Source organism: Ranitomeya variabilis, chromosome 5 (genome assembly GCF_051348905.1).
Source record: "Ranitomeya variabilis isolate aRanVar5 chromosome 5, aRanVar5.hap1, whole genome shotgun sequence".
NCBI lineage: Eukaryota > Metazoa > Chordata > Amphibia > Anura > Dendrobatidae > Ranitomeya > Ranitomeya variabilis.
Window position 1 is genome coordinate 676,090,201 of NC_135236.1, and position 23,182 is coordinate 676,113,382.

Sequence of the window (23,182 nt, forward strand, 5' to 3'; positions counted from 1 at the left end):
TTCTTCTGGTACATCTCTGATTAATGTCCAACAGTAGTCTGCAAGCATGGAAGCATTCCACTTGCCCTGATATCTTTGTTCCATATTTAAAATATCTTGGTGGAATCGCTCACCATGCTCATCGCTTACTGCACCACAATTGTCCAGGAAGAAATCCAGATGAGAGTCCAGAAAGTGTATTTTTAATGACATGTTGCAGCCTAATTTATGATACTTCGTAAGAAGGTTATTCACAATATCAACATAGTTATCAACTCGTCTGTTTCCCAAGAAGCCACGTACAACATCTCTGAAGGCTTGCCATGCCGCCTTCTCATTGCCTTGTAGGATCTCGTCAAAATTTCCATCCCTAAGTAGGTCACGAATTTGAGGACCAATGAAGACACCTTCTTTCACTTTAGCATCACTGAGTTGTGGAAACTTCCCTCTGAGGTACTTAAAAGCATTTCCTTCTTGGTTCATTCCCTTAACAAAATTTTTCATAAGACCAAGTTTAATGTGTAGCGCCGGCAGAATGATTTTACTGCGTTCAACAAGTGGACAGTGTTGAACATTCTTAATTCCAGGACACATTTTGTCCCTTGTAGGCCACACTTTTATATTGTAGTGAGAAGATCTAGCACGGCTGTCCCACTCACATAGGAAACAGCAATATTTTGTGTATCCCAACTGCATGCCTAACAATATTGCAACCACTTTCAAGTCTGCACAGATCTGCCATTGGTGGTCACTGTATTTTATTGCGTCCAGAAGCAGTTTCATATTGTTGTAGGTTTCTTTCATGCAAACAGCATGGCCTACAGGAACGGAAGGAAGAACATTTCCATTGTGCAATAGTACAGCTTTTAAACTAACCTTTGAACCGTCGATGAAAAGTCTCCAATCTAGTGGGTTGTACTGAACATTCATAGCGGACATTAAACCATCAACACTGGTGCAGAAAACGAGATTGTCTTGCTTTTTAAAATAAACATGTAAATCTCTTTGTCGATGCCTATAGGCAGTCACTTTAACATTGTACAGTAGAAAGTTCCATTGTTTTAATCTTGAAGCCAGAAGCTCTGCCTTTTCTTTCGACAGGTCCAGGTCGCGTATCAGATCATTGAGTTCACCCTGAGAAAGCAAATGTGGTTCATTTGATGCAGACTGTGAATCATATTCAAGATCTTGTGATGAACTTCCGGGCGATTCTTCCTCCTGATCTGATTCCAGTACATATTCCTTTGGAGGGCGAGGAACGGGAAGATCTTTCCCATGTGGGACTGGTCTTATAGCCGAGGGGATGTTAGGGTACTCAATAGTCCCCTTCTTTTTTCTTGACATGCCATGCTGAAGAGGAGCAACCATGCAGAAATAGCAGTCGTCTACATGATTTCTTGGCTCCCTCCAAATCATTGGCACACCAAAACGCATAGAACGTCCTTTATTCTTCAACCATGCAACCAGATTTACTGAACAACTATTGCAGCAAATGTGTGGAGCCCAGGGCTTCTCCTGATCACCAACCTTTACACCAAAGTAATGATGGTAAGCAGTCTTCACAAGTGGAGTAATTGGTCTTCTTTGGTTGGCAAATGTCACATAACCACACACGTAACAAAAATTGTTAACAATATTTGCACATTTACGAGGCATTTTCAAAGTGTAAATTCTCTCCACAAAATTACTGCAACAAGAGAAAGAGACTTCAATTAGTACAAACTATGCAGACACAATGAATAAAATGGCTGACATTGGTTCAACAGGTCTGTAATCAGGTTTACCAATACACATTTGTTGAAAATTCAAAATTTCCCTATTTTCCTGCATAATAATCTTAACCCCTTCCCGACATGTGACGGTATAGTATGTCACATGTCGGGACCCCCGCTTTGATGTGCGCTCCGGCGGTGAGCGCACATCAAAGTCGCGACATGTCAGCTGTTTTTTACAGCTGACATGTGCGCGCAATAGCGGCGGGTGAAATCGCGATCACCCGCCGCTATTAACTAGTTAAATGCCGCTGTCAAACACAGACAGCGGCATTTAACTACCGCATCCGGCCGTGCGGCCGGATATGAGCGCATCGCCGACCCCCGTCACATGATCGGGGGTCGGCGATGCATCAGGAAGGTAACCATAGAGGTCCTGGAGACCTCTATGGTTACTGATTGCCGGTGGCTGTGAGCGCCCCCCTGTGGTCGGCGCTCACAGCACACCTGCAATTCTGCTGTGTAACAGCGATCTTATGATCGCTGCTGCATAGCAGAGCCGATCGGGCTGTGCCTGTTTCTAGCCTCCCATGGAGGCTATAGAAGCATGGCAAAAGTAAAAAAAAAAAAGTTTTTAAAAATGTGAAAAAAATAAAAAAAACATAAAAGTTTAAATCACCCCCCTTTCGCCCCAATCAAAATAAATCAATAAAAAAAACCCCCAACCTACACATATTTGGTATCGCCGCGTTCAGAATCGCCCGATCTAGCAATAAAAAAAAAGCATTAACCTTATCGCAAAACGGCGTAACGAGAAAAAAAATCGGAATGCCAGAATTACGTTTTTTTGGTCGCCACGACATTGCATTAAAATGCAATAACGGGCGATCAAAAGAACGTATCTGCACCAAAATGCTATCATTAAAAACGCCAGCTCGGCACGCAAAAAATAAACCCTCACCCGACCCCAGATCACGAAAAATGGAGACGCTACGGGTATCGGAAAATGGCGCAATTTTGTTTTGTTTTGTTTTTTGCAAAGTTTGGAATTTTTTTTCACCACTTAGGTGAAAAATAACCTAGTCATGTTAGGTGTCTATGAACTCGTAATGACCTGGAGAATCATAATGGCAGGTCAGTTTTAGCATTTAGTGAACCTAGCAAAATAGGCAAGCAAAAAACAAGTGTGGGATTGCACTTTTTTTGCAATTTCACTGCACTTGGAATTTTTTTCCCGTTTTCTAGTACACGACATGGTAAAACCAATGATGTCGTTCAAAAGTACAACTCGTCCCGCAAAAAATAAGCCCTCACATGGCCAAATTGACGGAAAAATAAAAAAGTTATGGCTCTGGGAAGGAGGGGAGCGAAAAACGAAAACGGAAAAACGGAAAAAGCTCCGGGGGTGAAGGGATGACATGTATCTCAGCAACAAGAGCTAATAATGATTTTTAAGTAACATATTCGTTTTTAGGATGCTAAAATTATTACAAACCAGCTATTTTCATTTCAGACACATTTTCACTGTTGGCCAGTGTAATTTAACATTGCCTTTAAGGACATACACTCTGAATCCACTAAAGACCTTCTTATAATCACATTATAAGGCAGTTTAACTTTTTCATTCTCCTACTTTAAATCTGCAGGACCGCCTGTCCTAACGGCACCAGACCTACTGCCTCTCCTTTCTGTTACAGGACCGCCCCGTTCAGCCCGGGCCTACTGCCTTTTCAACTACTATACACAGTATACAGCATAACATTACTTTCAGTTTAAGAGCACCGAGCCATTTCTATATGGCTCCTAGGAGGACTCAGGGTTCACCTTCTATCCCCATTGTCTATCAACATTATCAAGCATTTCCTATAGAACATTAAACTTTCTTCCATCTTTCACTTTCTTTCAGGGAACATCATCAGCATTTCTTCACAATTAACTAGTTGGATACATATAACTTTCTCATGTAAACATTATCATCACTTTCTTTCATCAAAACATTATTGCTACCTGTCTTAAAGCAATATCACCGTTTACGTGCGACAAATGAACATCCCCTTTAAGAGGGGACCAAGTCTCTATGAGGTAGCACGTCTTCTCAAGCTACCAGTCCATACTCAGCAAAGGTTCCAGTGTGGTATCTTCACAAAGAGTCCTTCTTTAAGTAAAACCAGTAGGGAGCACCTTTAATAAGGTGCAAACTATGTACAAAAAGTTTGTATCATGCACTGTTCATGATTGCGGCAGTTCTGGAAACTTTGTGCAAAACTTTAGAAAAATCAAACAAAACAATAGGGATCCCGGGTCAACAAAAGGATCCCCTTTAGAGTTAACCCTGGACAGGTTTTAGCAGCAACATAAGAGAACAGTAACTATTTACATATATAAAGCATTCATGCTCACTCATTTTTCGGGGAAGAAGGTGGTTTCCTTCCGGGCCTCACCAGACCAACGGGTCATGCTGCCGATCCAGGAAGTGGTTCTGGTCCCAGCAACGACAGGATCCCTCGCCGCGATGCTCTTTTCACTGAGGATCCGGCACGCCCCCAAGGTACATGGTGTGTTATGACCCCAGTGGACAGGGTCTCAGAGGAACGTGTAAGTCTGCGAGATACAAAAATCCAGCTCATAGGGCTGTGGTAACTGGGTTGACCAAATAGCTACTCCTAACGCCAACACTAGAAGTAGCCGGGGATCATGCCTACGGTGATCGCTAGATGACTCGCGCCAGCCGGAGAATCTAACTACCCCTAGGAGAAGAAAACAAAGACCTCTCTTGCCTCCAGAGAAAGGGACCCCAAAGCAAGATACAAGCCCCCCACAAATAATAACGGTGAGGTAAAAGGAAATGACAAACACAGAAATGAACCAGGTTCAGCAAAGAGAGGCCAGCTTACTAATAGCAGAATAAAGCAAGATAACTTATCTGGTCAACAAAAACCCTATAAAAATCCACGCTGGAGATCCAAGAACCCCCGAACCGTCTAACGGTCCGGGGGGAGAACACCAGCCCCCTAGAGCTTCCAGCAAAGGTCAGGATACAGATTGGAACAAGCTGGACAAAAATACAAAACAAAACCAAAGCAAAAAGCAAAGAAGCAGACTTAGCTTTGAAATACAGGAACCAGGATCAAAGGACAAGAGCACAACAGATTAGCTCTGAATTCAACGATGCCAGGCATAGAACTGAAGGTCCAGAGAGCTTATATAGCAACGCCCCTGAACTAACGGCCCAGGTGAGCATATAGGAGAAGACAGAAGCTCCAGTGTCAAATCACTAATGACCACTAGAGGGAGCAAAACGCAAATTCACAACAGTACCCCCCCCCTTAGTGAGGGGTCACCGAACCCTCACCACGACCACCAGGGCGATCAGGATGAGCGGCGTGAAAGGCACGAACTAAATCGGCCGCATGAACATCAGAGGCGACCACCCAGGAATTATCTTCCTGACCATAGCCCTTCCACTTGACCAGGTACTGAAGCCTCCGCCTGGAGAGATGAGAATCCAAGATCTTCTCCACCACGTACTCCAACTCGCCCTCAACCAACACCGGAGCAGGAGGCTCAGCAGAAGGAACTACAGGCACAACGTACCGCCGCAACAAGGACCTATGAAACACGTTGTGGATAGCAAACGACACAGGAAGATCCAGACGAAAGGATACAGGATTAAGGATTTCCAATATCTTGTAAGGACCAATAAAACGAGGTTTAAATTTGGGAGAGGAAACCTTCATTGGAACAAAGCGGGAAGAAAGCCACACCAAATCCCCAACACGTAGTCGGGGACCCACACCGCGGCGGCGGTTGGCAAAGAGCTGAGCCCTCTCCTGTGACAACTTCAAGTTGTCCACCACAAGATTCCAGATCCGCTGCAACCTATCCACCACAGAATCCACCCCAGGACAGTCAGAAGGTTCCACATGACCCGAAGAAAAACGAGGGTGGAAACCAGAGTTGCAGAAAAACGGCGAAACCAAAGTGGCGGAACTAGCCCGATTATTAAGGGCAAACTCAGCCAACGGCAAGAAGGTCACCCAATCGTCCTGATCAGCAGAGACAAAACACCTCAAATAAGCCTCCAAAGTCTGATTAGTTCGCTCCGTCTGTCCATTAGTCTGAGGATGGAAAGCAGACGAAAACGACAAATCAATGCCCATCCTCCTACAAAAGGATCGCCAGAATCTGGAAACGAACTGGGATCCTCTGTCTGACACAATATTCTCAGGGATGCCGTGCAAACGAACCACGTTCTGGAAAAACACAGGAACCAGATCGGAAGAGGAAGGAAGCTTAGGCAAAGGAACCAAATGGACCATCTTGGAGAAGCGATCACATATCACCCAGATAACAGACATGCCTTGAGACACCGGAAGATCAGAAATGAAATCCATGGAGATATGTGTCCAAGGTCTCTTAGGGACAGGCAAGGGCAAGAGCAACCCGCTGGCACGAGAACAGCAAGGCTTAGCTCGAGCACAAGTCCCACAGGACTGTACAAATGACCGCACATCCCTTGACAAGGAAGGCCACCAAAAGGATCTGGCCACCAGATCTCTGGTGCCAAAAATTCCTGGGTGACCTGCCAACACCGAGGAATGAACCTCGGAAATGACTCTGCTGGTCCACTTATCAGGCACAAACAGTCGGTCAGGTGGACAAGAATCAGGCCTATCAGCCTGAAATCTCTGCAACACACGTCGCAGATCTGGAGAAATAGCTGACAAGATAACTCCATCCTTAAGAATACCAACAGGTTCAGCGACTCCAGGAGCATCAGGCGCAAAGCTCCTGGAAAGAGCATCGGCCTTCACATTCTTTGAACCTGGTAAATACGAGACAACGAAGTCAAAACGGGAGAAAAACAATGACCAGCGGGCCTGTCTAGGATTCAGGCGTTTAGCAGACTCGAGATACATCAGATTTTTGTGATCAGTCAAGACCACCACACGATGCTTAGCACCCTCGAGCCAATGACGCCACTCCTCAAATGCCCATTTCATGGCCAACAACTCCCGATTGCCCACATCATAATTTCGCTCAGCAGGCGAAAACTTCCTAGAGAAAAAGGCGCAAGGTCTCATAACAGAGCAACCAGGGCCTCTCTGCGACAAAACGGCCCCTGCTCCAATCTCTGAAGCATCCACCTCAACCTGAAAGGGAAGCGAGACATCAGGCTGGCACAAAACAGGCGCCGAAGTAAACCGACGTTTCAACTCCTGGAAAGCCTCCACGGCAGCAGGAGCCCAATTAGCCACATCGGAGCCCTTCTTGGTCATATCCGTCAAAGGTTTCACAATGCTAGAAAAATTAGCGATAAAACGACGGTAGAAGTTAGCGAAACCTAAGAACTTCTGAAGACTCTTAACTGACGAGGGCTGAGTCCAATCAAGAATAGCTCGGACCTTGACTGAGTCCATCTCCACAGCAGAAGGGGAAAAAATGAACCCCAAAAAGGGAACCTTCTGTACACCAAAAAGACACTTTGAGCCCTTGACAAACAAAGAATTTTCACGCAAAATTTTAAAGACCATCCTGACCTGCTCCACATGCGAGTCCCAATTATCAGAAAAAAACAGAATATCATCCAGATAAATGATCAAAAATTTATCCAGATAGTTCCGAAAAATGTCATGCATAAAGGACTGAAAAACTGAAGGGGCATTAGAGAGCCCAAAAGGCATCACCAAGTACTCAAAATGACCTTCGGGCGTATTGAATGCGGTTTTCCATTCATCACCTTGCTTAATGCGCACAAGGTTGTACGCACCACGAAGGTCTATCTTGGTGAACCACTTGGCACCTTTAATCCGGGCAAACAAGTCAGACAACAGCGGCAAAGGATACTGAAATTTGACAGTGATCTTATTTAAAAGCCGATAGTCAATACAAGGCCTCAAAGATCCGTCCTTTTTAGCCACAAAAAAGAATCCCGCACCAAGAGGGGAAGAAGACGGACGGATGTGTCCTTTCTCCAGAGACTCTTTGATATATGAACGCATAGCGGTATGTTCAGGTATCGACAGATTAAGCAGTCTTCCCTTAGGAAACTTACTGCCTGGAATCAAATCTATTGCACAGTCACATTCCCTATGAGGAGGCAATGCACTGGACCTGGACTCGCTAAAGACATCCTGATAATCAGACAAGTACTCCGGAACTTCCGAAGGCGTAGAAGAAGCAATAGACACAGGCAGGGAATCCTCATGAATACCACGACAGCCCCAACTTGACACTGACATAGCCTTCCAGTCCAGGACTGGATTATGGGTCTGTAACCATGGCAGCCCCAAAACAACCAAATCATGCATTTTATGCAAAACAAGAAAACGTATCACCTCGCGGTGTTCAGGAGTCATGCACATGGTAACCTGTGTCCAATACTGCGGTTTATTTTCTGCTAATGGCGTAGCATCAATACCCCTAAGAGGTATAGGATTTTCTAATGGTTCAAGAATAAAACCACAGCGCTTAGCAAATGAGAGATCCATAAGACTCAGGGCAGCACCTGAATCTACAAACGCCATGACAGGATAAGATGACAGTGAGCAAATCAAAGTTACAGACAGAATAAACTTAGGATGCAAATTACCAACGGTGACAGGACTAACAACCTTAGATATACGTTTAGAGCATGCTGAGATAACATGTGTAGAATCACCACAGTAGTAGCACAAGCCATTCTGGCGTCTATGAATTTTCCTCTCATTTCTAGTCAGGATTCTATCACATTGCATCAAATCAGGTGTCCGTTCAGACAACACCATGAGGGAATTTGCGGTTTTTCTATCACATTGCATCAAATCAGGTGTCCGTTCAGACAACACCATGAGGGAATTTGCGGTTTTGCGCTCCCGCAACCGCCGGTCAATTTGAATAGCCAGGGCCATGGTATCATTCAGACCTGTGGGAATAGGAAAACCCACCATAACATTCTTAATGGCTTCAGAAATGCCATTTCTAAAATTAGCAGCCAGTGCACACTCGTTCCAATGTGTCAGCACGGACCATTTCCGAAATTTTTGGCAATACACTTCAGCCTCGTCCTGGCCCTGAGACATAGCCAGCAAGGCTTTTTCAGCCTGAATCTCAAGATTGGGTTCCTCATAAAGTAAACCGAGCGCCAGAAAAAACGCATCAATATCAGCCAATGCCGGATCTCCTGGCGCCAACGAAAAAGCCCAATCTTGAGGGTCACCCCGTAAGAATGAAATAACAATTTTTACTTGTTGAGCAGAGTCTCCAGACGAACGGGGTCTCAGGGACAAAAACAATTTACAATTATCCCTGAAATTCCTAAACTTAAATCGGTCTCCTGAAAACGGTTCAGGAATCGGTATCTTGGGTTCAGACCTAGGATTTCTGATAACATAATCTTGTATACCCTGCACACGAGCAGCAAGCTGGTCCACACTTGTAATCAAGGTCTGGACATTCATGTCTGCAGCAAGCTTAAGCCACTCTGAGGTAAAGGGGAAAAGAAAAAAAAAAAAAAAATATGAGAGAGAAAAAAAAAAAACTCAAAATTTTCTTTCTTATAATCCCACTTCTGCAATGCATCAAACATTCAATACTGGCCTGGCATACTGTTATGACCCCAGTGGACAGGGTCTCAGAGGAACGTGTAAGTCTGCGAGATACAAAAATCCAGCTCATAGGGCTGTGGTAACTGGGTTGACCAAATAGCTACTCCTAACGCCAACACTAGAAGTAGCCGGGGATCATGCCTACGGTGATCGCTAGATGACTCGCGCCAGCCGGAGAATCTAACTACCCCTAGGAGAAGAAAACAAAGACCTCTCTTGCCTCCAGAGAAAGGGACCCCAAAGCAAGATACAAGCCCCCCACAAATAATAACGGTGAGGTAAGAGGAAATGACAAACACAGAAATGAACCAGGTTCAGCAAAGAGAGGCCAGCTTACTAATAGCAGAATAAAGCAAGATAACTTATCTGGTCAACAAAAACCCTATAAAAATCCACGCTGGAGATCCAAGAACCCCCGAACCGTCTAACGGTCCGGGGGGAGAACACCAGCCCCCTAGAGCTTCCAGCAAAGGTCAGGATACAGATTGGAACAAGCTGGACAAAAATACAAAACAAAACCAAAGCAAAAAGCAAAGAAGCAGACTTAGCTTTGAAATACAGGAACCAGGATCAAAGGACAAGAGCACAACAGATTAGCTCTGAATTCAACGATGCCAGGCATAGAACTGAAGGTCCAGAGAGCTTATATAGCAACGCCCCTGAACTAACGGCCCAGGTGAGCATATAGGAGAAGACAGAAGCTCCAGTGTCAAATCACTAATGACCACTAGAGGGAGCAAAACGCAAATTCACAACAATGGTGGGTCCGGGTTCCCCGCTGCTCCGCAGGGTCAGGTTCCATTGCCTTTTCGGCGGGAGGTTCATCTTCGGATGTTGCAGCGGCGGCCTGGAGCGCGACGCACCGCTGGACGCCCCGCGCCATCCAGCCAGCTTCGCCTGTTGCCCTCCTCCACCTGGTGTAGGTTACAGCATCACCTGGCTCCAGGTCGCGAGCAAACCTTCCTCCGCAGGGCTCTACCTCCTCCCGGTCCACGTGGACTTGTAGCGGCTCCCCGATCTCCTGTATAACCCCTCTTCCATGTCGGGGGTTGAAGGAGACCACTACACCCCAGTGGGACGATGGGACCTCCGCGACGGTGGTCAGATCAACCTGGGTTGCCGGTTGTGGTCGGTCTCGCCATGCAGCCACCAAGCGCTGCAGGTGTTCGGCCTCTGGCATGATCTTCAGGCCCTGCGTCTGCAGCGCACTTTCAGCCGCGGCCGGGTTGGGAGGAGCAGGGGACACCGGAGACAAATGGACCACCGTGGGCTGGCCCAGCCGAGCGAGCACGCGGGCATCAGCCTCCAAGCGGCGTGCTATCCGGCGGGCCTCGGCTGCAGCTACACACTCCTCAGACGGTGGCAAGGGAGGTCGGCCCATCGGTGGCTCCGTGAGGGTCAGTCCCCGCAACGTTGGCGCATCTGGGGCTGTGTCGAGTGGCGCAGCCTCAGGCTGAATCGGGTCAGTCCCACGCGGTGTTCCCGGTGTCGCCATCTTTTCTCCTTCTCCAGTGTCCTCTTCCCGCGGTCTCTTTCGTGGGCGGCCCCGTCTCCATGGTCTCCACCCTCCAAACAGGATCAGGAGGCGGACCTCAGCTGTTGACGGACACGTCCTCAGGACACAGAAATATTTAGACTGGGCGGCCATTGTTGTTCGCGCTCTCCAGCTTGCCTACGCCCACTCCACGCCTCTCTTCTTCTCCTGCGCTCTCCTCAGCGCTGTAATGGCGGCGGATTTTGGCGGTAAATGGCGCAGCACACAGTCTTTGCAATAAAGTTCAGTCCAAGCACAATAAATCACAGTCCCAAGGCACACATGACCTGATTCTTCAGGCTTAAGTAGATCCTGTTCGTGACGCCAAGTTTGTAGCGCCCCCACTGCCGCAGGGCCGAGGGGTACCCGGTACCGGGCCTCTGAGCCTCTGCTCTGGGGTTGTCACGGTGGCTAGGCCCAGTCCGTGACCCTGCCGAGGGGCGCACAGTGAAGGTTGTGACGGGTGGAGGTGGTGGTGAGGCTGTACTGGTGCGGTGCAGTAAATAACGAGGACACCAGGTTTGCAGTCTCTTTACCTCTTTACTGAAGATCTCTGGTCCTCAGTCCGGAATCCGGATAACCAGGCTGCGCAAGTCCGGCCGGTCCAATGGCACCTCCAGAGTTCTCTTAGCAGGTGGAAATCTGTGCCTTCCTTCTAGCGCTATGTGTTGCGGTCCTTCCCTGCTGTGCTTACAGAAAGTCCCCACAACTGTTGTGTCTGTTTCTTAAGTTCCCTCACAACTCGATTAGATGATGTTCTGCTAATCCTCCGTCCCTCCCTGGTGTTCTGGTTGGGACGGCACCCGTTTGACGGGTAGGCTCGGAGCTCTTCCGGGACCCTAGAGTCGCCCCTCTCCACAAGTTGCCCCCCAAGACTGCATAGGTGATTTAAGTTAGACAGCCCGCCTTGGACTGACTGTCCTGCCGCTGTTTGGAGTATTGCTTGAAGCTGAATGTTATGATACTCCCTCGGCGTTCCGGCCACCGGTAGTGCGCCTCAGTAGGATGTTGCTTCGGTCTTACAGCACGACTCCTACTGGTATTTCTCCTTTTGTGTGATCTCGTTTCTCACTCAGCACAATCTATCTCGCTTCTAATCCTTCCTTGGGCACCGCCGCTATCCTGAGCAGGCACGGTCCCGTTACGTTCGTTCAAGTTGCCAAGCCTCTGTCAGGATCCCACCCCTGACAGAGACCCTACTGTATCTTCCCCCACAACACCCTCTGCCACAAGGTGTTGCCTGGTTCCAACCCAGTCAGCTTTCTCCTCTAACTTCCTGCCTGACCCCCAGTTTACCCACTATGGTGGGGAGTGGCCTAGTGAATAGAACCCTTAGCTCCCCCCGGAGGCCCGACTGTGAAATGTATTGGTGTCTGTGATACCTGATCAGATGAACTCCTTCAGTGCCATCAGACGCACCATAGCTCCCCTTAGTGGCGGAGCCACAGTACTGCAACGACCAGGACTCTGGGGCGCTGCACTTACAGCTGCAGTTATTGGCAAACTTCCTAGGAGTGTTTGTTCCAGAAGCTTCTGCAGAGGTGAGTCACATGATCAAGCCTACGAGGGGAAGATTAACCCTTTTTGTGCTGCTTCCCAGCAAGTCTCACGTGTTTACAATATACAGATTGCACAGCATTTATATGGGACGCGCTCTATGTCTGGTGTCCCTTAAAAATGGCCCCTAATTGCTATACTGCTATCGTATACCTGCGCTGCGACCAACATGTAGGAGCTTCAGCCTTATTATTTCCAGTTTATTCCGGAATTTTATACTTTCAAATAATTTAATAGATTTTTCAAAATAAAAATTATACTTTTATTTATTATTGTTTGTCATGCTTTAGAGGAAGACATATTAAAGAAATTTGCAGCCCAAACATTGAAAGCAGCGTTGGTGTAGCCGCATAGGGGCCCAAGAGAGGTAAGGAGTCACTTCTCCATGTCCAAAGCAGCAAGGAGCACCTGTCATAGCAGAACAATTGGACTCCAAAGGGGCCATACACCTTTCTTGTGCAAAGTGTTAATATATAATGTGAGTAGATCCTAGTGCAGGGTAAGCAAAGGGTTAGACTTGGGATAATATGAAAACTGTTCATATAGCTAAGTGGCTTAGCAACATATAGGACATAATATAAGGATAATAGGTTTAATCTATAGGATAGGATATAGTTAATGGAACTATCCCAGTGGGTGAGGACTAGTGCTAAGGCAGATAGGGAGATCAGATAGGGAAATTCAGTGACAAGGTCAAGTACAATGGGCTGCTAGGGCCAGCACGTACCAGTTGTTCAAAGCAGTGGGACGCCATACTGAAATCCTAAAGGTACCTTCACACGAAACGACATCGCTAGCGATCCGTGACGTTGCAGCGTCCTCGCTAGCGATATCGTTTCGTTTGACACGCAGCAGCGATCAGGATCCTGCTGTGATGTCGCTGGTCGCTGAATAAAGTCCAGAACTTTATTTGGTCGTCCGATCGCTGTGTATCATTGTGTTTGAAAGCAAAAGCAACGATACCAGCGATGTTTTACACTGGTAACCAGGGTAAACATCGGGTTACCAAGCGCAGGGCCGCGCTTAGTAACCCGATGTTTACCCTGGTTACCAGCGTAAAAGTAAAAAAAACAAACAGTACATGCTCACCTGCGCGTCCCCCAGCCTCTGCTTCCTGACACTGACTGAGCGCCGGCCCTAAAGTGAAAGTGAAAGCACAGCGGTGACGTCACCGCTGTGCTGTTAGGGCCGGAGCTCAGTCAGTGTCAGGAAGCAGACGCTGGGGGACGCGCAGGTGAGTATGTACTGTTTGTTTTTTTCACTTTTACGCTGGTAACCAGGGTAAACATCGGGTTACTAAGCGCGGCCCTGCGCTTAGCAACCCGATGTTTACCCTGGTTACCCGGGGGCCTCGGCATCGTTGGTCGCTGGAGAGCGGTCTGTGTGACAGCTCTCCAGCGATCAAACAGCGACGCTGCAGCGATCAGCATCGTTGTCGCTATCGCTGCAGCGTCGCTTCGTGTGAAGGTACCTCCTAAGTTAACTCCCCTGTAACATTTGGATCCCAAGGTCTGACATAGGGGCTGCCAGTCAGTGGGCTTAGGGATTGTCCAGGAAGAACGAATAGTAGGGCTGAGGATGCACTGTGCTAAAGAAGTAAGAAGTATGAAGTGAAGTCACAACTGGATGAACATGAACTGACCAAGTAAAGGTTTTGAGGCTGCAATGGACTTGGTGTCCTCTGAATTGTGTGCGGCGGCTGCTGAGGATGGAGGCCTGGAGACAGGCCACTAACATGGAAATATTATTTGCAGGCCACTAACATGGAAATATTATTTGTTGCATGTCAAAGGTGGCCACAGCCTTTAAAAGGAATTGTTTAATCTTATTAAATTAGCAAAATTGCAAATTGTTTTAAAAAACAATCAACTTTACAAGTTACTTCTTATTAAAATTTCTCTCCTTTATCAAGGACAGAAATATTTTTTATTTTACAGCTTTCAGCTCATTGGCTAAGTTACCCGCAACCTGTACAGCGCAGTATGCCGGGCAAGGAGTGCACCGAGTGCGCACATGTCTGCATGAGATGGATTGCTCCATGCATTTGTATCTATGACATAAAACACTGTTTTCAACTACTTTTGTGAGGGTAACACCCCTGTAAGCCACCTCTGTGGGCAAGGTGTTTGGCAATTCTCACAGCAGTATTGTGCAGTACCTCCTCTCAGTGTTAGAAATAGCAGCAGGTGCGGAGAGGAGTTTGTATGTGGCCGATCAGAGGGTATAGGTGGTGGGGGAAGGAAAAAAATAGATTTTCAGGAAGTGCAGATCACACAGGATCTATGGTATCAAAGTGTAAAGAGTGTGAGAAACGTACAGAGTATATAACCAAGAAAAAATATCAGAGAGGAGAGAAGACATTGAAAACATCTGGTAGGTGAAAGTTAAACATTTCATGACATAAGAGGATGTTATCACAAGGAAATAGTGATCTATCATGGGCTGTAAAAGGATAATTTGTATCTGCTGTAGCTTCTGTACAGAAGGGGAAATCATTCCAGGAATGAAGCTGTGCTGATACATACGATCTGGAGAAGACAGCAGCATTTTGGACACACTGACCTCATACGCAGCCTGTATTACAGGGAGGGACACGACCACTGGATAAATGTCTGAAACAAGATAAAGTGCATATCAGGAGGTCTAAGAATGAATGATAGGATGAAAATTACAGCCTAAAACACATTAGATGGTTGTCAGCCGAACAATGCTTTGGCCAATCGTTTGCCATCTGAGCCGACTCTACCAAATATAGGAAAGCTCATACGGCTCCTGTGTTCTCTATGACAAAGCTTCCAACTTACACGTTGGTCCGATGGCTTAACTCAGGGAGAACAATATGATCGGCAGTCCAAAATTGGACATGACTGATTGATAGCACTCCAGGCCATCCATCGGCCGGTGCTCCCATACACATTAGAATGTCAACCAAACCCAGCTGGCTCCCAACAGGTTCGGACAAGATTAGTCTAATTTGTACGGGAGCTTTTAGCCACTAACACATCCACAAATCATCTCTTCCATGTCAGAGGAGTCAATAGATGTTGTTTCATCTTATTATACTGTTAAAATTGCAAAGTGCCTGTAAAAATAATAAACGTTATAATTTACCAAGTATGACAACACTGCATTCTCCTCTGTAACTCTATAGTGTACAGAATTCATCAAAAATAAAGTATAAACAACAAATCTTTATTAATTACTCATAGAAAATGCCAAAATCACATAAAAGAAGGAAATACAATTCAGATAATAAACAGGTGGTATCTTAGTTACATATAAAAAATTAATGGCAGATTAAAAATAGGCTTATAAGCCTCCAGCTCCAATGGAGAAATGTATAGCAGATTTTACATATAAATATATACAAACTAAAGATGGTAGCTATACTCCACTGCTTGGAAAAGTCACTTACATGTAAATAATGAATCTTGTAAAAGTCTAAAGAAACATAATTTCTATAAATCAATGAAAAAATAGTATCCATCTACAATACAGCAGCTCGATCTGCTGTGCAAAAGCCTATAAGGTGCTAGTTGTTATAACTAATGTGTTAGTGGCTTTAAATATGCAGATGTAAATTAATGTACCAAAAATGCAAAAAAAAGGGAGACAAATAGCCCGTCATGAAATATGCAATAAAATGCTGGTGTAACAGAATATATTATTTATAGCATAGAATAAATAAGGGCTATTGAGAATGTACATATATAAATGCATGGGTTGCAAGAAATGATTTTTATGTTTAAATAATGAATGTGGCAGGTAAGGAAAGGAAATAAGATAGTAAATCATAGTAAGATAATATATTTACCACCAGTCCACCCCAACGCGCGTTTCGCCTTTTGGCTTCCTCAGGAAGGGTATAAGTGGAGGAGCCATGCCTGTATTTTATATATGGACAGACAGTATATGGAATCCCTCGCCGGTAGTATTAGTAGCTGTGTGCTCCTCTGATGTGGGGTGCCATCATCATCCTGCAATTATATCTGGCAGCTCTGTACTGCGCTGACGTAGGCCGCCGCTATCACCTGAATCTCCGACCGGGGTGTCAGACGGCGTCCCGATGCGTCTCCTATGCACTCCTACCCTCAAGAAGATGCGTCACAAGGGGGGCGGGGCTGGTATGGCGTCATATAGACACGTTGCCCTGGAGATGGCGACAACAACATCCACCGCAAGAGAAGGGCTCCCAGTGGAAAACTAAGGTACAATAACACCATTTTGTGGTTGCAAGACAGACTGCAATAATCTATGATCATGTATTTGTTGCAGAAATTGTATTGACCATCAGCTATAGCGTTCAATGGAGGCATTAAATGACCAAACATAATATATAGAGAAAAGTAAAGAAATTATGAGAAGAAAAGTAACAAAAAAATGCAAAAAAATATATAAATAAAAATAAATAAAAACAATAACAACTAATTATCTTGTCGGTTCTCTGGAGAAATGAAAGCGTAGATGTAGCCCCTCCCACTGGTGCTCCCTATTGGCTGATTACTCCACCAGTCATATTCTAATCTCAGTCACTGGGTAGATTTCTTCTGTGATGACGGTTCCTCTCAGCTCCTCCCTGATATCTTTATAGCACCACCACATACATATAACACAGCATGAAGGGGCTCGGAGAAGGTGGCAGTGAAGGTGTGTAAGTGTCTGATGGGGTCACACAGCTCATAAAAGGACAACTGCCCGGCCTCATAATCCAGACATATCCTGAACCTATCACTGGAGATCCGGTGAGGTAACCGGATCTCATTACTGTCATGTCTCACTGAATACTGATTATTACGCCACAACCTTCCATGTAAACCCCAGGACTTGTTATTATTTCCAATAGATGACTGACGCTCCCTCCTGTCTATACTGGGGTAACACATCCCCACCCTCCAACCCCCTGATCTACTGCCCTCCACATCCCAGTAATGTCGTCCTGAGGTAAATCCCCTCCTACTCATCACCTGATAATACAGGAATCTCTCTGCAGTTTCTGGACGATTCTCTGTTATTAGTGTCCAGGTGGCAGTTTTCAGGTCGTCTGATATAAGGAGATTATTATCACCCGTGTTTACATCCAGTAATATGTCTGCACGATCCTGAACATAAAAGATCACATTTATATCTCTTATCATAGCAGATAATTTGTGTGATATGCGTGAGATCAGCTCCGCACCCCAATCACTTCCATCATCTCCTGTGTAATCATCACCTCCATCATGTCCTCCAGTGTCCTCATCATCTTCTTCCTCCTCAGGATCACATAAGTCTGGTTCCTGTAAGACAGTCAGTGGATCCATCATGTTACACAGCTCCTCAATGTGCCTTATCCTCCTGGACAGCTCGTCCTTCTTTATTTCCAGCTGATGGTTCAGAGCAGACAGTGACAGTAACATCTTCGCTTCCTGCCTTTTGATATCACTCAGGATCCTCTTCTCCAGGTCGTCCACCCGTGTCCTGATGTATATAAACAAGGCAGTGACTCTCTCAGCTTCTCCAGATGCTTTTTCTTGAGCTTTTCTCCTGCGTTCCTCCAGACTCCAGACTCTTTCTTCAGTCTTCATTCTCTTTGTGATCAGTTTCTGTAAAACATGTCTCAGTTTACCCTTTTTATTCCCAGAGGCCTCATCCAGCATCTCCACTCGGTGTCCCCGATGTTCTCCAACCAAACTGCAGGACACACAGATACAAGCAGCGTCCTCAGTGCAGTAATATTCCAGGATCTTCCTATGGATGGAGCATTTTCTGTTTTTCAGGGAAGTGCTGGGTTCTGTTAGGACGTGATCTGTTGCTGTTTCTATGTGAACTTTCAGGTGTTTATCACACAGAGAAGCTTCACACATGAGACAGGATTTAGCAGCAGGAACAGAATAGTCCACACAGTAAGTGCAGCAGATCCCGGTGATCTCCTCCTGATGTGTCTGGGTAGCAAGGAAATTCTTCACTATATTACAGAGAGTTATGTTCTTCTGCAGCGGAGGCTGCTTGTGAAATCTTACTCTACATTCAGGACAGGAATATTCTCCATACCCGCCCTCTGTATCCTGCACTCCATCAATACAATCCCGGCAGAAGTTGTGTCCACATCTCAGGGTTAAGGGATCTGTATAAATGTCCTTACAGATAGCACAGGTCAGTTCCTTTCTTAGACCATCAGACGCCATCGCTCAGAGCAGAATGAAGAAAGAAGAAATGTGTGATTCATACTTACCAGAAAAGGCGCGGCTAAACTTGTTCTTCTGGTTTTATTCTAAGTTCAGTGATAATGGGGATCATTTTTGTAGCCTGGGCTGAATTGTGATTTTTTTTCCTTTTTCTCTGAGAAAATAACCTGAGCTGCACTTGTGGCACCCCAGAATTTAGGGTACTACATTAGTGCTGCCTTCCTCTCGGGGAGGGTAGTGCTATGCCTGGAGACAAGTGAGATTCCCTTTGGCAGGTTATCACACACACAACACCTTCCAAATCGAGGCCAGATGGGGGAGTTCAAAACCCTATTTTAGGACATTTTCCCTGTATAAAGATTTTGGTTTGGAGGAGGAGCTTGGGGAGTCTGGAGCAGACAGTCTGGAGAGCAGACAGGAAAGAAGCAGAGGAGAGATTTCAGGGCTCAAGGAGGCTGAGAATAAGCCTCCGAGGAGTCAGTGTACAGAGATCGGGTACCGGGAGCCCAAGGCTAGAGTGAAACTACAAGACACTTAGCAGAATCAAAGGGCATAAGATCATACAGACATTGCCCAAATTACACCTATGGCACAGCAGCATCCTGGAGCCTGGAGTCACCGTGTAGAAACCCCAGAAGGTACGGCTCAAGCTCCCTGCCATACAGGTACCTGTCCCAGGACAGGAGAAAGAACTAAAAGAATTAGGACCTTGTTGGGAATACTTCAGGCAGCAAGGGACTTTAGCAAGCACAGGGTGGAAGGCTCCTAACCTGACTTGCCAAGAGGCTTCCCCTTGTTTCCGGTCTGCTTGGACTCCTATGTACCTGTAGCCAGTGCCCTGGACTGTGGCTTGCCAACTGCAGTAAACCAGGAAGACTTACTACTCATGTCCTATCATTATTCACTGGCACATACCATCAACGCCTTACACCTTAGGACCCCTAGGGACTCCACTTCACCTGTGGGAAGTGTACCATCAGTACTGCAACATCCCCCAGAGGACCCCTTTAACGCAGCTTCGGTCCCACTATTGATGGAAAACCACAGGTACCACCGTGACATCCCCTTTAAGACCGGATCCGGTACCGAGTACCCCACTGCCCTGGTGTGGGACTCAACTTTGGCATCACAAACAAGATTTTGTGCCCTAGCATTGCCGGGTACTGTGTGCCAGAGACTGTGAAATTTTGCCTCCAAAAACCGCCATTGCTGCGTCATGTGGAGCGCAAGGGGGAGGAGACGTACCTGCGTGGGCCGAGCCAGCCGAAAAGAACGTGAAACAGGAGAAATGGGAGCCACGCTGCCTGGAACGCCAAGTGAAGACGCCGTATAGTGAAGCCAGAAGTGAGAGTTCCGCAAAGTGCTGGACAGAGCACCGGAGGAACACCATAGCACCCCCAGGCCCCGCAGCGGATGCACCCGCAGGCCCAGTGATGCCCCCAAGCCCCGCGGCAGATGCAGCAGCAGGCCCCGTACCGCTTCCAAGCCCCGCAGAGCCCGCAGCTCCAACAAGCTGGCCGGACACTGCCACAGCTACAGTGCCCATCATGCCCCTGTCCATGCCGTATATACCTGGAGCAGCATGGCTTCCACAGTATTCCGAAGAGTCCCATACATTAAATGACTTTAAGGAAAGGCTCTGCAGCCTATTTGAGGTTTATCCGCTGACAGAGCATCAGAAAATTAACATCTTAACTGGCCAACTGATTGGTGCGGCCCTAAGAGAGATAAAATCCTGGCCAGATATGGAAAAAAGGACTGTGCAGCAGATCTTTGCTAAATTCAAAGTCACCTTTCACACTCGCACCGCGGCAGAAAAAAAAATGAAGTTCTTCGGGTGTAGGCAGAGAGCACAAGACAGCATACGGGACTATGCTCTTAATTTGCAAGAGACACTCCGGGCCATCAAACTGGTTGACTCTAGCAACGTACAGGATGGAGATAGACTCCTAAAAGAGCAGTTCATTGAGGGACTCCTGTCCAGCACCCACAGGACTCAGCTACGCATCCTGGTCTTGCAAAACCCTGACCTGGACTTTGCACAATTGGTGCTGCACGAACCTCAGCCCAGCCGCACAGTGCCCCCTAAGTGTCCAGCCCTCATGTACCACCAGGAGGTGGCATCATATCCACAGGTCCCTGTTGAGGCCGATGCACAGGTCCTAGATGATGATTCTTTCATAGGACTATGCCTCCAGGTGCAAGAGCTGACCAAAAGTGTTGCTGCATTAGCCCAGACCGTATAGTCTCTACAGGAATCCCCTACAGAGAAGATCAAGCTTGCTTCCAGACCGGAGGACGTCCCCTGGTGAGGCTATCACCAGGATGGATGACCCATCTGCCGCCGCTGCAACCAGGCAGGGCACATTGCAAGATACTGTCATTTAGACGAGCGACCACCTGGGGCAGAGGGCCAATCCCCAGGAATAGGACGACCAGGCCCACACAACTGGCGAGCCAAGTACGTCGGAGGACGACCAGTTCTCCCCATTGTGATTGACGGCATTCCAATGAACGCTTTGTTGGACACCGGTTCTCAGGTTACAACTATGCCTTACATTCTTTATAAGCGTTATTGGGCTGACACAGAGATTACCCGTGGTCCAGATAGTGATTTAACCATAGTTGCCAGTAATGGTCAGCCTTTGCCGCAGGTGGGATACAAGGAGGTCACCATTAAAGTGGGGTGGGTGAATTTAAAGGCCCAAAGAAATGGTGATTGTTGATATTGACTGACGTGAATGTAACCCTATGATGACCATTGGTACTAATGTTATTGAAAATTGTCTTGCTGAGGTTATTGTCTTTTTACAACAGGTGGCTGAAACTTCAGGTTCCAGTGAGCAGAGAGTCCTGCAAAAGGACATCAGAGCCCTGGTGCAGAGACAACAGGTAGAACTGTCTGGTGGAGAAATTGGATGAGTCACAGTGAGTGATCCGACCCCCATTGCAATACCCCCCAGGAGTGAAATGTTGATATGGTGTCGTGCAGCAATAGGTATCAGAGGTAAAGACTACCAGGCCCTGGTAGAACCTGTGCATTCAGATAGTAGACCCATAATCCTGACAGCCAGAGGGGTGGTTGAAGTCCGTAAGGGTAGGGTACCAGTACGTGTACTCAACTGTGGAGAGAAGGAGGTTCACTTAACCAGATATGCCACACTTGCCAAACTGTTTACTGTTGACAACAATGTAATAGAGACAACAGAACCCTTGGTTCCATCCAACCAGGTGGAGAACAATGGCTCTGCAGAACAATTAGAGGATTGGTGCCAGAAGTTACATGTGGGCACAGATTCTACCCCATCACACCAGAAATATGGGGCTTACCGAGTAATCCATGAGTATGAACAGGTATTCAGTAAACATCCACTAGATTTTGGGCAGGTAAAAGGGGTACAACATCATATCCCCACGGGAAGTCATCCACCCATTAAGGAGAGGTACCGGCCTGTACTTCCAGCTCATTACCAGTGTGCCAAAAGTATGTTGCGAGAGATGAAGGAGGCTGGGGTAATCAGAGATAGTTGTAGCCCCTGGGCAGCTCCATTAGTCCTCATCGGGAAAAAGGACGGCACCTTGAGAATGTGTGTAGATTATAGGCAAATAAACCGCATTACACACAAGGATGCATACCCGTTGCCTAGAATAGAAGAGTCATTAGCTACCTTAAAATCTGCTAACTACTTTTCTACCTTGGATCTCACCAGTGGGTACTGGCAGGTTCCCGTAGCAGAGGCGGATATGGAGAAGACGGCCTTCACAACACCAATGGGTCTCGCTGAATTTAATCACATGCCGTTTGGACTGTGCAACGCCCCAGGAACATTTCAGAGAATGATGGAGTACTGTCTCGGGCACAAGAACTTCGAAACCATCTTGTTGTACCTGGACGATGTTATTGTCTTCTCCAAGACTTATGAGGACCACCTGAAGCACCTGGCCGAGGTTTTTGAAGCCCTGTCCAACTTTGGCTTGAAGGTAAAACCATCTAAATGTCACCTGTTGAAATCCAAAGTGCAGTACCTGGGCCATGTGGTGAGCTCTGAAGGAGTGGCACCAGACCCTGACAAGGTCACTGTGATCAAGAACTGGCACCCAGTAACATCCATGAAGTCCGAAAGTTTTTCGGGTTGGTAGGCTACTACAGAATATTTATTAAAGACTTCACCAAGATAGTCGCACCACTGCAAGGCCTGTTAGTAGGCCAATCTAAGAAAACCAAGGGTAAGAATACCCCATTTGACTGGAAGGATCCTTCAATCGGTTGAAGTTGGCTCTCACGGGAGATGAGGTACTGACCTACCCAGAATATGACCAACCATTTGTGCTGTACACGGATGCCAGCAACGTGGGATTGGGAGCAGTACTGTCCCAGGTATAGAAAGGCAAGGAAAGGGTAATTGCTTACGACAGCAGGAAGCTACAGAAAGAAACCCTGAAAATTATAGTTCCTTTAAGCTGGAGTTCCTCGCCATCGTCTGGGCAGTAACAGAGAGGTTCAAGCACTACCTGGCCTCAGCAAGATTTACAGTTTACACGGACAACAATCCGCTGACTCACCTGGAGACGGCAAAACTAGGTGCCTTGGAGCAGTGATGGATGGCCCAGTTGTCCAACTATGAATTCACCATCAAGTACCGTGCAGGG

General features: G+C 46.7%; 1 protein-coding gene across 1 annotated transcript; it reads right to left on the minus strand.

Annotated features, from left to right (window-relative positions):
- Positions 1–15,552: 15,552 nt before the first annotated feature.
- On the minus strand, positions 15,553–18,532 carry LOC143777011 (E3 ubiquitin/ISG15 ligase TRIM25-like). The gene has a single exon (XM_077266899.1). The coding sequence runs from the start codon at positions 18,530–18,532 to the stop codon at positions 16,934–16,936; it is 1,599 nt and encodes a 532-aa protein (XP_077123014.1). The 3' UTR covers positions 15,553–16,933.
- Positions 18,533–23,182: the final 4,650 nt, after the last annotated feature.